The sequence below is a fragment of the Stigmatopora nigra genome, chromosome 2 (genome assembly GCF_051989575.1).
Source record: "Stigmatopora nigra isolate UIUO_SnigA chromosome 2, RoL_Snig_1.1, whole genome shotgun sequence".
Classification (NCBI taxonomy): Eukaryota; Metazoa; Chordata; class Actinopteri; order Syngnathiformes; family Syngnathidae; genus Stigmatopora; species Stigmatopora nigra.
In genome coordinates this window covers 6823669-6841138 of record NC_135509.1, presented here as the reverse complement: position 1 = coordinate 6841138, position 17470 = coordinate 6823669, and the positions used below count along the sequence as shown (strand labels likewise).

General features: G+C 38.1%; 2 protein-coding genes across 2 annotated transcripts; one reads left to right on the top strand and one right to left on the bottom strand.

The window, feature by feature from the left end:
* The first annotated feature begins 809 nt into the window (after positions 1 to 809).
* Positions 810 to 11525, top strand: cpt1b (carnitine palmitoyltransferase 1B (muscle)). The gene is made up of 20 exons (XM_077710460.1): positions 810 to 933; positions 1794 to 2007; positions 2777 to 2933; positions 2996 to 3135; positions 3648 to 3819; positions 3894 to 3995; positions 4652 to 4789; positions 4881 to 4958; positions 5761 to 5868; positions 6027 to 6111; positions 6183 to 6378; positions 7238 to 7423; positions 7836 to 7941; positions 8014 to 8130; positions 8746 to 8910; positions 8988 to 9122; positions 9997 to 10149; positions 10220 to 10333; positions 10422 to 10514; positions 11281 to 11525. The coding sequence occupies exons 3-20, from the start codon at positions 2793 to 2795 to the stop codon at positions 11395 to 11397; spliced, it is 2346 nt and encodes a 781-aa protein (XP_077566586.1). The 5' UTR covers positions 810 to 933; positions 1794 to 2007; positions 2777 to 2792; the 3' UTR covers positions 11398 to 11525.
* A 33-nt stretch (positions 11526 to 11558) lies between these two features.
* Positions 11559 to 17048, bottom strand: sephs1 (selenophosphate synthetase 1). The gene is made up of 10 exons (XM_077743978.1): positions 16881 to 17048; positions 15662 to 15770; positions 15494 to 15590; positions 15318 to 15421; positions 14764 to 14871; positions 14535 to 14689; positions 13271 to 13361; positions 13095 to 13194; positions 12811 to 13023; positions 11559 to 12170 (listed from the first exon to the last, which is right to left on the bottom strand). The coding sequence occupies exons 2-10, from the start codon at positions 15755 to 15757 to the stop codon at positions 11950 to 11952; spliced, it is 1185 nt and encodes a 394-aa protein (XP_077600104.1). The 5' UTR covers positions 15758 to 15770; positions 16881 to 17048; the 3' UTR covers positions 11559 to 11949.
* Between the last annotated feature and the right edge of the window lie 422 nt (positions 17049 to 17470).

Below are 17470 nucleotides of genomic sequence, written 5' to 3'. Positions count from 1 at the left end.
ATTTTTATGCCATTATTATCTTTGGTAAAGCAACCAGCGGTTCCAAATTTCATCCAAAAAAGGAAATATGTTGTATAGCAACACGTTATTTCTTAGTACTCTCAAATATTCGTCATTTTAATACACGGTCGATACTGATACTATTATTGGAGCAATGCTAATGGATGTATAATGAACAAATTGCTGACTTCCAAGATGATGCTTGTCACACAGGGATCAAATGAAATGGACAGTTCTCATGTATGTACTTACATTGTGTTTAATTTAATAAAGTTATGTTTCTCAATAGAACATGCTTACTGTTGTCCCGGTTCAGCGAATTGCAGAGCTGGGTGGAATTTTCCACACCAAAAAATAGACCAGCCTGAATCAACTACCCAACTAAAAAGACTGTTTTTTTTTTTTAGGACCAACGAGGAAATTTAGCTGTGATTGCAGTACTTTTTTAGAAATTTCCCCTGAAATGAACCATATTGTGCATTGTTTTGTAACCTTATTTCACCAGATTAGCATATGGTTTTATTATGTTTTGGGAAGATTTTACAGAGTTTTCCCTGGATTTGGTTCATGTACGACAGATATCGGCTACGCTGAAGTGAGATCGCGACGAAGTTCAGATGCGTGGAAAAGCAACATGGCGCTTCGGACCTATGACCGATAAGGTCACATGATGGCCATCCAAATCGACACGCATTCTTTCCGAGTAAGTAGCGTAATCACGAGATGTATTCAAACTTAAGCCTAAACAATGAATTTGCCTTCCAGGTGGACCTGGCTTTCTGAGTTCAGCGAATATGTCCGAGCTTTATCCCAATCTGGTATGGAGTCACCTGAATCACGTATCATCTGTCTGTTTTTCACCACCTGATGGAGTTTTACTTCAATGACATTTTTCCGAACCTTTCAGAAGAACAGTCAAGCCAATACTTACAGGTAATCATTGAAACTTTGTCTGTTTACATTACTGACCACTATTGACAGCAACACTCGTCCTATTGGACGATGGCAAAAGGTTGTCATATTGGTGTCGAATCATTGGTGTCCAATGCATATATATATACATATATGTATATATATGTGTATATAAATATATACACACACACATATATATATATATATATATATATATATATATATATATATATATATATATATATATATATATATATATATATATATATATATATATATATATATATATATATATATATATATATATATATATATATATATAAATAAATAAATATATATATATATATATATTTATTTATTTATATATATATATATATATATATATATATATATATATATATATATATACACATGTATATATACATATATATATACACATGTATATATACATATATACACACACATGTATATATACATATATACACACACATGTATATATACATATATACACACACATGTATATATACATATATACACACACATGTATATATACATATATACACACATGTATATATACATATATACACACACATGTATATATACATATATACACATGTATATATACATATATACACACATGTATATATATATGTATATAGATAGATATAGATAATATTAAATTACCGCCTATTCAATTGATTGCAAAGTGCTAATAATGCTTTTTGATGGACATTTGTTCAATGTAAATCCAGGCATTTTTTTGTTACAATTGTCCTATACCCAATGGCCTTTTGGACATCATAAATGTTGTCATAAAGTGACGGACAGGGTTTTTGTGTCATTTCCTATGCCTGTGTCATCATCATTTGCATTTGTGACAGGCAGGCAAGCGCTTTGACAGCCGAACACACGTGAGCTGAGGGCTTCTGACACGCCTCGGTGTCCCGTTACAGTCCGTGACACGCCGGGAAAAAAGTAGGGGAGCGAGTGCAGCTGCCCGTCGCCACCTGAGCGAAAAACCACTTGAAGGACACGAGAGGACGCAAAGCTCCATTGCAAAAAGTCACCCGTCTTTTCTCCTAAAGTCAAGCTAAGGTAAATGAAAATGTCTGTGTCTTTATACCATATATGTGCATCTATGCTCACATATCATTTTTTTCAAGTTTTCTGTTGAGTTTAAACATTGTTTATTTACATAGCATGGCTAGCGTGGCCTGTAGTCAGATGCTATATCTGGCTGGTGACCTTTTGCCTAGTTTAGTGACCTTTCTCCTAGTTAGGTGACTTCAGTCGCGTGCTGTGCAAAAACTTGGGGGTTTTGATGCATGATTGTGTTTAGGTGCCATTGACTGTTATAGTTGTCCAACTAGTTTGAACTGGGAGAGTTGCAGTGAATTAATCAATGCAGTTGAAATGAATTGGGTGTCTGGTAGTGATAAACTAGTGACTAATGTTGGTGATGGAGTCACGTTAAGGGTCATTAGCTGCTAAACTGAATTGGACGTCCATTGCTGTCAATGGCAATTAACATGTCAAATCGAGTAATAACTTGCCACTTTGCGTATTGGCTCTGAATTTGTGGATTTTACCTGGTCCTGTTTTGGATCTGTCAAATATATATGAAAATTTTATATGGTATGAACAATATTACAAACATGAATTTGGGGAAACTGTCAATGTCAAATGTCAACAATATTTAAATATGTTAAATAATTGTCTAAGCCAGGGATTTAAAAGTCCAAATAAAATTGAATAGACAAAACACTGTCTTTACATCACGATTACTATTCACGTTTTGCGGATGGTCTTGTAACGTATTAACCGTAATAAACGAGGGAATACTGTATTCTCCATTGTGTGACAGATAGTGATTACAAGACATGGCTGAAGCCCATCAGGCGGTGGGCTTCCAGTTCACCGTGAGCCCGGAAGGTTTAGACCTCAAACCTAGCCAGGAGGTCCTCACCAACATCTTCCAAGCCGGATTGACGGCATTGAGGAAGAGAGCCATTGTATTCAAGGTGACCCCTCCAATGACGTTTTGGTGCTTAGCACTGCGATAACACAAATTTTCCTCCGTCAGAATGGCGTGTTGGCCGGCGTGTACCCAGCCAGTCCGTCTAGTTGGCTGATTGTGGTTATCATGGTGATGAGCAGATTATACACGGGCTTGGATCTGTCACTCGGCGTGATGCACGCCATTCAAGAAAACATGCCGCTAAGGTCAGAAAACGTTATTCTTGTACATGCATTATTATTAGAAAATGTATCAGAATTTCACAAATGGACTAGATCCAGCATCATCGTATTTCCTGGACTATAAGATGCTTTTTCCTTAATTTGGCAGGGCCTGTTATGTTTTTGTAAAGGCTAATTATCAGAAAAACTGCTATGTAAACAGCCGTTTTTTAGCCTGTTGCAATTGTTTACGTTTTTTTTTTTTTGGTTTCTGATTTTAAAAAAAAAATCCTTTCCCAAAAATGACAAAAAAAAATTCTCTTTGTGTATTCTTTGGCTCATAGTCCGAAAAATACAAAAACAAGTGCATTTTTACGTCTTTTTTGTTCATTCATGCTGGCCTTTTTTTTGGGAAATTCTGATCCAAATCCACTGGACGCTTCATTAGGTACAACTATGTACCTCATGACACGTCCAGTGAGCAGCCAATCATTTCACAGCCCCATGTCTGTGTGCCCAAAGTGTAACGAGCAAAGTCTTGTGCCTTTTGTGAGTAGAGGATATCTATCAGTGCAGACCCGTGCGGTGCTGAGCTCGGTGGCGTTCGCCAGTGCGCTCTGGCTCTTCCTCATCTACCTGCTCAGGTACACCCTCAAAGCGCTGCTTTCCTATCACGGATGGATCTTCGAATGTCATGGCAAGATGAGTGCCTCCACTAAAGTCTGGCTGGTACGTACGTACCAAAATTAATCCTTTTTCAACTCCATATAGTTTTGACTTGGTGTTTTTTGTTGTTGTTCCAGAGCCTGGTGAAGATGTTTTCAGGGCGACGACCGCTTCTCTACAGTTTCCAAGCGTCTTTACCCAGACTGCCCGTGCCCAGGGTGGAAGATACCATTAGAAGGGTTGGTCGCCATGATTTTTGTTTCATAAAAATGTGTTATATTTGGGGAGGGGCTTATTTTCTAATTGTAAGTTGTGTGTATATACGGTCAGTATAAAATGCAGTTGATTTGATGTCATCTAAAACATGTTGACGTCATAGGACTTTATTATTGTTATTACGTCTTTTTGTCATTTTTAAGCATGATTTAGTAATTATATATTATAATTTTTTTTAAAAATGAACATATAAAAAAGCTTTTTACATGAATGAAAATATTTTTTGGTCAAATATAATATCAAACAAGAGGGACGGATATATTACAGAATTGCTTCTTTTTTGAGGTTTTTAGTTTTTAAACATATTTGAATAGAAATTGTATATTTACTTCCTTGATAGCTTTGTAAATTTGTCACATTTTCAGTTGCATTTTTACTTAACATTAACAACAATTATTTATTTTTATATACTGATATCCACCAATACCAAGATTTCATTTTTATTTACAGTAATCCCTCAAATATCGCGAGTAATGTAGACCAAACATGGCCGTAATATTTAAAAAATCGCAAAGTATGGTCACCCCTATTATAAGGATATTTTTTCTCTCATACGTCATGTCATTTGCTTTTTACCTTTTTTGCTCATTTCTGTTTTGGCTTGTTTTTGGGTTCGCAGTACCTGGAATCAGTCCGTCCCGTATTGAACGACGAGCGATATAATCAAATGGAGATGTTAGCTAATGACTTTAAAGAGTCAAAAGCTGCCCAGCTTCAGAGATACCTGATCCTCAAGTCCTGGTTGGCCAATAATTATGTAAGTACAGGCAGGTGTAGAAGTCCATAACTCTTGTACCTGTCTCCATGTCTATTATAATGATTGAAGGCTAAATATGTTGAATATGTAGGTCAGTGATTGGTGGGAGGAGTACATCTACCTGAGAGGCAGAGGCCCACTTATGGTCAACAGTAACTTCTACATTATGGTAAGATGTTTTTTGGGGCCATTACTAATGCTAAACCACAATTATTTGTGAGTTAGTCTATTTTTTTAGATATATTTCTTGTACACCCCATCATATTTTTTGACGTTCTTCTCAAGCGCCGTCACCATACTCAACTCCACTTTTAGACCTAATCTAGACTCGATGAAATACCATCACTACATATATAAAATTCCATAACAAACAGCCTTAGAACTGCATTTTTTTATTTTGTACTTTAATATTTGTACTAAAACTACCTCACATGATGCTAACCATTTTGATCACTTTTTAAAAAAATGTTTTTTTTTACCTCACTTCATTTTTATTGTATGTAAATACAGTTTTCCCTCGCTACTTCACGGTTCAGCTATTCCGGACTCGGAGCTTCGCGGATTTTTTTGGGGGAAAAAAATACAAATATTACATTGAAACAACATATTTTACAGTTTTTTTTTTTACATTTTTTTGTTATAACATGAATTTCACTCTCTCTAGCCGTATTCTATATGGTGGACTATGTATAGGGGGTAAAAAAATAAATAAATAAATACATTTTTACAAAATCAAAAATCTTTTTTTTTAAATTTAATTCAAATTAAGCATTTTTGAAGGGGAATCCCTACTTCGCGGAAATTCACTTATCGCGGGTGGTCCCGGTCCCCATTAACCGCGATAGCCGAGGGAACACTGTAAATGTATTCATCATGACTCATTTACAATTGTACTCTATGGTGAAGCTTTAAACCTCATTATAGTACTTGTACAATTACAATAAAGGCATTCATTATCATTTAATTTGCAGGACCTGCTATACGTGACGCCAACACACCGACAAGCGGCTCGGGCGGGTAACGTGGTGCACGCCATGTTGCAGTACAGACGCAAACTGGAGCGCGGGGAACTTGCCCCGGTAACCGCCCGGCAACACCCTTTCCGACCCTATCCACAGACAACAGACCCCCAATTCAAATTATGTCTTTTGCCCCGTCAGTCCAAACGGATTGGGCGTCAACAGCAGCCCACTGGTTAACGTTCCTATCTCTTCTATTTATTTATTTATTTCCTCAGATGAGGGCTTTAGGAACAGTTCCAATGTGCTCCGCTCAGATGGAGAGGATCTTCAACACAACCCGCATTCCTGGCCTTGAAACAGGTAATGAACTATAATAGCGGCAATGTACATTAAATATCGTGAATTCAAACATAAATGGTGGTCTTTTGCAGATTATGTGCAGCACCTGAGTGACAGAAAGCATGTGGTGGTGTATCACAAGGGACGTTTCTTTAAAGTGTGGCTGTACACGGGTGGACGGCATCTTTTACCCAGCGAACTGGAGACCCAGTTCAGCCGCATTCTCAACGATACATCAGAGCCGCAGGCCGGGGAGGTGAAGCTGGCCGCGTTGACAGCAGGAAATAGGTAAGCGGTGATGGAGAGGTGGATTTCTGAGCCGTTAGTTAGGCAAGGACTAACCACATGAATGAAAAAAAGTACATATTTCAAGCTATGCATTACTTACTAAGGAATGAATGACTGTTGAATTTTGGTTAGTAGCAACTTAAATGGTTACATAAAATAAATATATATTATATAATAATATTATGTTAAATTTGATCATTTAGAAAGTGGTTTAGTGTTAAAAAATTTTACCGTATTTTCACGACTATAAGGCGCGCACCGCATTATAAGGCGCACCCTCAATGAATGACATTTTTTCCATATATAAGGCGCACTGTATTATAAGGGGCACATTCACCTCTAGAGCCAGCCATTGTTGATGTTTTGGATTTTTTTGTATAAAATCTTGCAGTGGGGGAGGAGCTAAATGATGGAAGATTTTGTAAACTAAGATGGCATCTGCATATTTAACAGTATTGTTTCAGTTCAGGCGTTTGTGTTTTATTAATATCCGACAGTGGTGGTTTTTTGTTTTTGGTTTTCTGTTTTTTTTTTGTCCCCATATAAGGCGCACTGGATTATAAGGCGCACTGTCTAGTTTGGAGAAATTGTAAGACTTTTAAGTGCGCCTTATAGTCGTGTAAACACGGTAATTACAAAAAGAAATTGAGGAAATGTTTGTTTACATTTAAAATAACAAGGAAAAAAGTTCAATTTTTCAGTTCAATTTGTTTTGTTGGTATTATTTTTGGTTCAAAAATATTTTAGGTAAAATTAAAAGAAGTGCAGGGAAATAGTCAGTTTTGAATTTATTTAACAAATATTTTTGATTTGACATTTTCCCTAAGAAAAAATTTAGTTGTGTTTTTTGTGTGGCTAGGGTTCCTTGGGCTCAAGCTCGAATGAGGTACTTCAGCCAAGGAGTGAACAAAGCGTCGTTGGACGCGGTGGAAACGGCCGCCTTCTTTTTGGCGCTGGATGACGAGCCTCAAGGTTACGACGCGGCCAATAGCAACTCTCTGGACGCTTACGCCAAATCACTGCTACATGGGAAATGCTACGACAGGTATAAGACAGGTTTTTTTCCATAAGATGTTGAATTTGTAATGTACCACACTACTAAACTTCATTCTACCTTAAAAACTGGGAGTACTAATATATAAGTATATTGAATTTGACCCAAAAATATACTTTTCAACTACTTTTAACCATTTCTGTAAGTTAACGTATAGTGAAAATCATTTTTTAAATATGAAAAATGTTGATTAAAATTAAAGATTGACATTTAAAAAAGGGCAAAACGCCCAAATTATTTTTTTTACCATCTTATACTACCAAAAAGTGCATATTAAAAATGTAAATTTTCTCCAAAAAATATTAAAAACTAGAACAGAGAAAAAAAAGAAAAATTCACTGGCTCTGTAGGTGTACCTAATGAAATGACTGCCAATTTTCTTCATTTCTTTCTCTTCTCTGAGATGGTTTGACAAATCTTTTACCATCATTTCGTACTCAAATGGCAAAATGGGAATCAACGCCGAACATTCCTGGGCCGATGCTCCGATAGTTGGACACATGTGGGAGGTAATTCATTGTAACTAATCATCATTTAGCCATTTATTCACCAACAAGCTACATATATGTATATATTCATAGTACGTGGTTGCCACCGACTGCTTCCAATTGGGCTACACGGAGGAAGGCCACTGCAAGGGGGACGTCAACAAAAACCTCCCTCAACCTGCTCGTCTCCAATGGCTAATTCCTAAAGAGGTATCTAATAAAAAAATGGATTTATGTTAGATATGATTTTTTGGAGTACAGTGTTCCCTCGCTACTTCGCGCTTCAGCTATCGCGGACTCAGAGCTTTGCAGATTTTTTTCAGGGGAAAAAATAAATTAAAAAATTTAAAGATATTAAATTAAAATTATAAATTACATCATTTTACAAGAGGTGCAAACAAAATATTCAATAAGATTTCGTAATTGCATCAAAAAAAGGGCAAAGAAATGGTCAATAACATGGTGAGAGTTGAGGAATGGCATTGATGACGTCATGGCTGTTTACAGTCGCATCTTCAAAAAAAACAATGTTCACAACTCCCAATAACGATGTTTCTTACATGCAAAAAAACTGCAGAAGATCCTCCATCCGGACTACTATGATGTTTTTGCTTGGTGGTGCTTTTGTGCACGTGTTATACGTTTCTTTAAGCATTTTTAAAAGGGGCACCCCTACTTCGCGGAAATTCACTTATCGCGGATGGTCCCGGTCCCCATTAACCGCGATAACCGAGGGAACACTGTACTTCTAAATTAAAATTTTGAGACCCACAATCCATTGTGCGTCACTGTCTCCATTATTATTATTTTTTGTTTTTTTTTCAGTGCCAAAATTTGATTGAAACATCGTACCTGTCGGCTAAAAAGATAGCGGATGATGTAGACTTCCATGGCTACCTTTTTAGCACTTTTGGAAAAGGTCTGATTAAAAAATGCCGGACCAGCCCGGATGCTTTCATTCAGTTGGCGCTACAACTGGCCCAGTTCAGGGTAACTCTTAAGTTATTTCAATGCATCTTCCAATAAGGACAATTAGGTATACTAATGTGTTTGTTTCTACCCGCCAGGACCAAGGAGAGTTTTGTTTAACGTATGAGTCGTCCATGACACGCATGTTCCGGGAAGGGCGTACGGAGACGGTGCGTTCGTGTACCTCGGAAGCCGTCGCCTTCGTAAGAGCAATGGAGGACCGACAAGTAACGGTAAGATCTTAGCGGGCTGCAATAACATCAACTCGATTTCATGTGGGCGGGACCATTTTAGATATAATTAGATTTTTTTTATTGGATTATAAGAACTGGATCGAAATCCCTAAATATATAGTTTTTTCTAGATATAAAACTGTTTATTTGAACTTTTTCTAATAATCATTTTTTTTTTCATTTCAAGTGGAAACCATTTTTAAAAATTATATTCAATATTAAGGCGGAAAACTGAAAATATTTTTAGATATTTATTTTTAGATTTTACAAAATGCTTTTTGACCTAAAATATCAAAAGAAAAAATGGATAAAAATTTGCAAGTATTGATTTTAAAAGGGGAAAATCATAAAATATAATATAAATATACAATTTTCATTTGAATTTGATCCTAAAACAGAAAGTTGGCAATCATGATTTACTTTCTCGGGCCGCAAAATGATGCGGCGGGCCAGATTTGGCCCCCGGGCCGCCACTTTGAAACCTGCGCATTATAGCAACGGAATTAGTAACACCCCGCCCACTTCAAATGGATTGGACGTCTATCACTGTTAATGGCGGCCAATGACTGAAAATGGAGTACAGTTGTACACCTCTACTTACCAAATTTCCAGATTGTAACTCGGATTTTTTTCGTAAGTAGAGACACACTTTATATTTAAAAGCCTTATTAATCTTTTCTGTCCAAAGCAGTCCTTCATTCCATTTTATTTTATATTTAACATGTTTTTATTGCCTACTTTGAACTTTATCTTGAGACATTTTTCCCCAGTTTGAGGCATTTCATAACTTGAATTTTTTGGTACACCTAGACGTTTGTAAGTAGAGGTATTTGTACTTTTTCCCTCTAAATTTCCTTCTTGTCGCATTTTACAGAACACGGAGAGGTTGGCGCTCTTCCGGGCCGCTGCCAACAAACACCAGAACATGTATCGTCTGGCTATGACCGGTTCTGGCATTGACCGACATCTCTTCTGTCTTTATATTATCTCCAAATACCAGGGAGTGGAATCGCCTTTTCTAGAGAAGGTCAGAACTCCAACATGGTCACATCATTAGCCGCAATCTTTGCTAACGACAACGCCGTCCTGCTTTTTAGGTTCTGTCCGAACCGTGGAAGTTGTCCACCAGTCAGACGCCGCAACAGCAACTCAATTTAGTGGACATCAATAAGTTCCCCAAATATGTCGGAGCTGGAGGAGGATTTGGCCCGGTCAGTGGAATTTTTAATTATAATACAAATGTGAGTTGAGTTGGTTTTGTAATATTATAAATCATTTTTTTATGCAATGATTTTGTAGGTCGCAGATGATGGTTATGGCGTGTCATACATCATTGTCGGGGAAAACCTCATCACATTCCACATCTCTTCCAAGTTCTCCAGTTCAGACACGGTAAATATTCATCTTATGACACTAAACGCATTCCATTTTTCTGATGAGTAATGTTATATTTACGCATGAAGAAAAAGTGTACTATCACTTATTCTTTTGCTAGATAACATTAAAAATAGTGATAACGGTAATACCTCGTTTAACGTGTGTGTTGTGTGCATTGGCCAAGATTAGCTTTCTCGGATGTTAGCATTGGCCCAGGTTAGCTTTCTCGGATGTTAGCATTGGCCAAAGTTAGCTTTCTCGGAGGTTAGCATTGGCCAAGGTTAGCTTTCTCGGATGTTAGCATTGGCCAAGGTTAGGTTTCTCGGGTGTTAGCTTTGGCCAATGTTAGCTTTCTCTGATGTTAGCATTGGCCAAGGTTAGCTTTCTCGGATGTTAGCATTGGCTAAAGTTAGCTTTCTCGGATGTCAGCATTGGCCAAAGTTAGCTTTCTCAGATGTTAGCATTGGTCACATTTGGCTTTCTCGGATGTTAGCATTGGTCGCATTTAGCTTTCTCGGATGTTAGCATTGGCCAAGGTTAGCCTTTTCGGATGTTAGCATTGGCCAGAGTTAGCCTTTTCGGATGTTAGCATTGGCCAAGGTTAGCCTTTTCGGATATTAGCATTGGCCAGAGTTAGCCTTTTCGGATGTTAGCATTGGCCAAGGTTAGCCTTTTCGGATATTAGCATTGGCCAAGGTCAACTTTCTCGGTGGTAACTATCGGGTCTGCTGCTTCCATATTGTTTATTTCTCACTTCTGGCCACTTTTGTGATTGACACAGGACTCGTATAGGTTTGGCCAGCACATCGACAAAGCCATGATGGACATCCAAACACTTTTCCAAGCCACTAATGACAAAAAGTTAACAGTGGAACTCAACGGCAAGAAGCACATGTAGCTGTCCCACTTCCTCGCACAACCCTAAATTATCCTGTAAGTTATGACTCTTTCTATTGTGAATAGGAACCTTGTAAATAAAAGATTTTGATGATTTAAGTAGTGGGAATAGTCTCATCAAAATAGTCCTTAAGGACATAAAAAAAAAAAAAAAACAGATGCTAGTATTTGAGTATTTATTTTGTTCCGGTGGGGTCGATACAAAAAGTCAAATGAATAAAAAAAACAAAAAAAACAACAACAAATCACTCCGCTAACACTTTCTTTCAAGGCATCGGTTACAGCAAAAAAATTTAGAACTGTACAAAAGTGGACGAACGAAACAAGACGTGAGCTTGCTTGCAAAGTTCTGACGTACAACACGCAAACAAATGAGCGATTATTTAACTCGTTCACCGCCATCGACGGCGCCATCCGTTCATTCGCCGCCGCCGCCGGCGGTGAACGTCTTAAAAGATAGCGTCCAATGAGGCTGATGTCACGCCACTCAAAATAGTGGACGCTGTAGTTGTTTGCGTTCGACGTAATCCCCGTGACGATGGAGGGGGCGGGATTATGTGACAGTGACGGGGGTGGCGTTGACGGTTTGCGTGGCGGCGGCGGCCTGAGGCGCCACCTCGATGATCCGCGGCTTGTCGATGATGCGCGCCGTGCGGTTGCCTTTCTCCACGATGCCGATGATCCACGCTTGGTGGCCCTCGCCGTACTTGGGGGACTTGATTTCGGCGCAGAAGCGCGCCGCTTGTTCGCGGGGAAGACAGATGAGGAGACCCCCTGGTGGTGAAAAGACACAGTTAAAAAAATAATTTAAAAAAACGTGTACAGATGCATGATGGGTAATTGTAACTTAAGGTTAGGTGATGGGTTACGTATTGCATGTTCATGATAACTCAAGAATGAAGGAAGGGATTGTTTGTTTTAGGAAATGGAAGAGGTTATGAAAATTGGGGGGTCAAGAGGTCAAATATCATTTTTTTTGCAATATTTTGATGACAAATAAGGCTGATTAATGACAGTATAGAAAAATAAAGCAGCACAAGCAAAAAAAATTAAGTTTGGAAAAATTATTAAAATTTTGGAGAAAAAAATATTAAAATTTTGGAAATAATATAAAAATTTTGGGAAAAAATATAAACATTTGGGAAGAAAATATTAAAATTTTTGAAAAAAATTGGAAGAAAATATTAAAATTTTGGAAAAAATACTGTTATTAGAACAAGTTGTAAAAAAGCATGCTATGATGGGAGTTTTTTTTTTTAAACAAAACAGGTTTTCTTAATGAGGCTAGTTTCAAATTTCTCATTTTTTCCCCCTTCATTTACATTGAATGTTCTGATTCTTGTAAAAATGTAATATAGCACAAATCTATAACTGGATTTTTTTAATTGACTCCATTTAGCGTGGTTATGCTTACCCGACGTCTCAGGACAGGTGCCGTGCATCAAGCCGAACATGTTTCCGCACGCCTTGGACACGGCGGCCATCTTGGCCAGCACGGGAAGGTTGTGAATGACGAAGGACACTTCGCTGCGCTGCTGCTTGGCTAGCGTCTGGGCGTGGCCCAGGATTCCGAATCCCGTGATGTCGGTGGCGGCGTGTGCGTTGAACGTGTGCATGAGACTGGCGGCTGCGGACAAACGCCGGCACTGAATGAGAACACTTCCCTAAAACACCTGATAGGTACCCACGTTTTCTCACCCGTTCTGTTGAGTCTTGCCATATTCATCATGGCTTCATGGTAAGCTAACTCCACGTCTTCCTGCGTCACCACCAGCTTGATCTTATTCCACTTTTCGGGCTGTTAAACAAAAACAGGGGCCACCTTAAACCTCGCCTCGGCGCCAAAACACGCTCATTTGTTGGTTTTGACGTACGATGTCGAGCCACTGGTGCACCGCCACCGCCACTTGCGTCCCCAAGGGCTTCGTTAGCACCAGCACGTCACCTGGCACTGCGTTGTCTGGCCTGCAAAACATCAACATTAACAAAATTTATATTTTTATCAGCCCAAAAATAGTTAAATATCTAAGAGAGAGAGAGAGTTTAATATCTAAGTACTGTTTAATATCCAAGTACTGTTTAATATCCAAGTACTGTTTAATATCCAAGTACTGTCTAATACAAGGTTCTCATACCTGTCAACTGGTACGTTCTCGCCGTAATTGGTACAACTGAAAGCCCATTTTTATATTGGTACGCTGTACACATGAAAATGGTACGCTAAACGGTGATTTTGAGAAAAAAAAATAAATTAAGGCACTTTCTAGCCATTTTTCACCATCCGCCATTGTTTCTTCCCGGAAACGCATGTCTGCCAAGTGATATATGTACCGGCGCCTCTGATTGGCTAAAAAAAAAAGATCATGATAAACATTTCGTTTTGTAACACTTTCACCATGTGATTTCCGTTTCCTGTTCCCTTGTTTATGTTTACTTTCATTTGCAAAAAATTACAAAAAAGTAAAGTGGTAAGATTTTCCATGTATTTATACATATATGTAAGGGCGAAAACAAAATTTGGTAAGATCACAAATGGTTCGAGGTTGACAGGTATGGGTTCTCAAGTACTGTCTAATACAAGGTTCTCAAGTACTGTCTAATACAAGGTTCTCAAGTACTGTTTAATACAAGGTTCTCAAGTACTGTTTAATATCCAAGTACTGTTTAATATCCAAGTACTGTTTAATATCCAAGTATTGTGTAATATCCAGGTACTGTTTAATATCCAGGTACTGTTTAATATCCAGGTACTGTTTAATATCCAGGTACTGTTTAATATCCAAGTAATGTTTAATATCCAAGTACTGTTTAATATCCAAGTACTGTTTAATATCCAAGTACTGTTTAATATCCAAGTACTGTTTAATATCCAAGTAATGTTTAATATCCAAGTAATGTTTAATATCCAAGTAATGTTTAATATCCAAGTACTGTTTAATATCCAAGTACTGTTTAATATCCAAGTACTGTTTAATATCCAAGTACTGTTTAATATCCAAGTACTGTTTAATATCCAAGTACTGTTTAATATCTAAGTACATTTGACTGGCGACCAAAATGGACCAAACGTCCGGCGACCAAACGTCTGGTCACGAAAAATTCTGACCAAAAAACATGAATTTAAAACTTGTAACTTACATAATGAATTCATTGGGTTGGCACACAGTGGTGGCGACGCCCCCTAAAACCACCCAGGGATTGAGCACCGTCTGTCCCCCTGTTACGGATGTCCCCGCCTCCTCCGCCGCGTCTTTGAAGCCTTGCATGATGAGCGGCATGACTTTGTCCCTCTCCTGTATAAGACGCCAACGGACAAGACAAGACATTACGGTAAATCCACACGCCGTTGATGTTTTTGGCTTCTCACCTTTTCCGACATTTTGTTGCTGACGCCTAGCAGCATCAACATGTTGTCACACTCCGTCACCCCCATAGCGTACAGGTCGCTGAGAACGTTGGCGCAGGCGACTCGACCCTGGAATACAGCGTATGTAATGAACTGCACTTTAAATTCATTGGATAAGCGTACATTTTATAAAAGATTATTTTAAAATACACCATCTTATTCAGTATAAGTTGCACTAGCCAAAAAATGGCATTTTTTGGGGGCACTTGTTAATTTAACATTACCATTTTTTTGATAACTAGCCCAAAAATAAACAAAGACACATTGCACATAGGTATTAGTTGCCAACCCAGCCAAACTACATAAAGATTGTGACTTATAGTCCGGAAAATACGGTAATTATTAGAAGAAAAGGTGGTTATTTTCATTTTTCGCTCCGAAAAACAAAAATACAATCACATAGTGAGATTGTATTCATAGTCTACTTATCCCAAGAGCATTTTTCTTCCAATTCAGAGCAAAAAACTTGATTTATACACAATAATATGATAATAATTGGCAGCCTTAATTCCTACCATCATGTAAGGGTCATCCACAATGGGGTAGATGTAGTCTGTTGTTTGGACTAGTGAAAGGCCTCCATGTCGTAGTGGGATTACACAAGTGTCCATCCCTATACCTTGAAAATTAAAATTCTGTTAGTAATCTGCTATTCTATCTTAATTATCATTTTTTTATTTTTTAGAGTCACCTAATCGGGGCATAACTGCCCCCAGGAACTGTTCATCTTCTTGGTAATGGTTCTCTTGTAAGTTTTCTAAAAGCTTCTGTAAAACATCTTGAGGTACCTACGACAAAAATTCTCATGAAGATCATTTCTTTGAAAGGCGATTGGTCGTCGACGAGCGGAATTCCGAACCTTGCACCCCGTTCCCTTGAGCTCGGCGAAACGCGTGAGCCGGAAGTTTTTGTCCAGCTCGTAGCTTTCGGGATTGAAGGATTCCCTCACCGACATGTCTGAAGTTTCTCTGGACACACACATACGTAAACATGACATTTGCTAAGTAGCCGCCATTGTTTTTAGCAATATTTTGCGGCCCTAATTTGCGATACAGGCACATTTTTGCCAAACATATATGAATTAAAGTCAATAAAATGTAGTGTATGCCCAAAAAACAAGCTATATTAAAAGAAATGGGACAAATAATACTAAAAATAGTGGTTTCATTTTAACTCTTAGCCTTCCATTTACGGCAATAGACTTACTATCAATTTTAATGAAAAGATAATTTTATTGCTTCCAATTTAAAGGAATTGGACGTCTATTGTCGTCAATATGAATGTTATTTTACTAACTACCACAAAGCATACCTTCTGCATGATTTAAGATAATTTTAACATTTTAATGGATGCCCAATGCAGTAATTCGTCCCCGAAAAGGTTAAATTAAACTAAATGTATCTGTAAAAGTATTTCTCTCTTAAATCTATTCGCCAGGTGAGTTTTAGCCATGCGTTCTCAAGAGAGGGGACCGTTCAAAAACGCTTGAGTTCATTCAACCACAAAACAAATAACTAGTTTATTTATCTCATATTGGTACTTAAGCTATTTTCTAAATTGTTTTAGGTCATTTCTGCCACACGGGGAATGTAGCGAAAACGTTTAGAAATCTTTTGGAACGTATGAGAATCTATCGATGCTAATGCTAGTTAGCCTTACGATGCACATCAAGTGTTATGTATGCATTGTGCGTACAAGGTGTTGCTATCATCTCAGGGAGATACATTGAATATAACTCTAATTCGAGTTGTGGTTTAAAATGTATATTTTGGTATGAGAACATAGGACACGCTTGCAGCCCACGAAATAATGCAAAGTTTAAAAGTTGCCATTCGGGCGCCGAACAAAAATGTCGGCGGTGGAAAAAATTAACCCTTTGCTGCCCCGCCCCATGCGACATGCGCCACATCACTTTGCTTCGCTTAATATTGGCTTTCGGCGTGCAACTTGCGCAGCATCGGGAACGCAGTCATGCGCCACGAGGGTTTAAAACGGCCAAGTTTGCAATTTGAGTGCCGCATCGGAGTTATATTCGCGTAACATTTCCCCTTTAATTGAAGCGTCCAGTCGATCCTTACCAGCTTCAAGTCAGCGCCAGCTCCCGATACAAGAGCGGGGACAGAGGCAGTTTGCACCGGGCCTTCATTTAGGCGGCCTCACCAACTGCCTGGTTGTAAATAGCACACTGTCATTTCTTTTTGCGTCTTTTAGCAGATGATGTCATTGAAATGTATTTTTAAAAAATATTTCGTGTATTTTGTTGAGAATTGAGATGTTATTGTAGTCGTTTATTTTCTTAGGGGAAATATTGATGTTCAAATCAAAATGGGGAATGATTGCGATCGCCGCGGGTCCTTTGTCTGCACAGTTGCGGCTTCGACATCCCCTTTAACAAGTTGCCGATTCTGGCAGCCGAATCTCTACAATGGAGTGTACCTTTAATTTGATGATTTCCCTCCTATTTTGCCCACAATGTTTCGCTTCTTTACATAACAATATATAAACACAAAGCAATTTCATAACAAACTCAGTGTTAATTTCTCTGCTGGTTTTTCCTTAAAAATAAGGATTTAAAAAGATTATCAGTCTTTATTGGCAAATAAAGATGCACATTGAGATAAAGTACAATAATAAACTGTGAAAAAAAGACCGAATGAAACTTAAATCC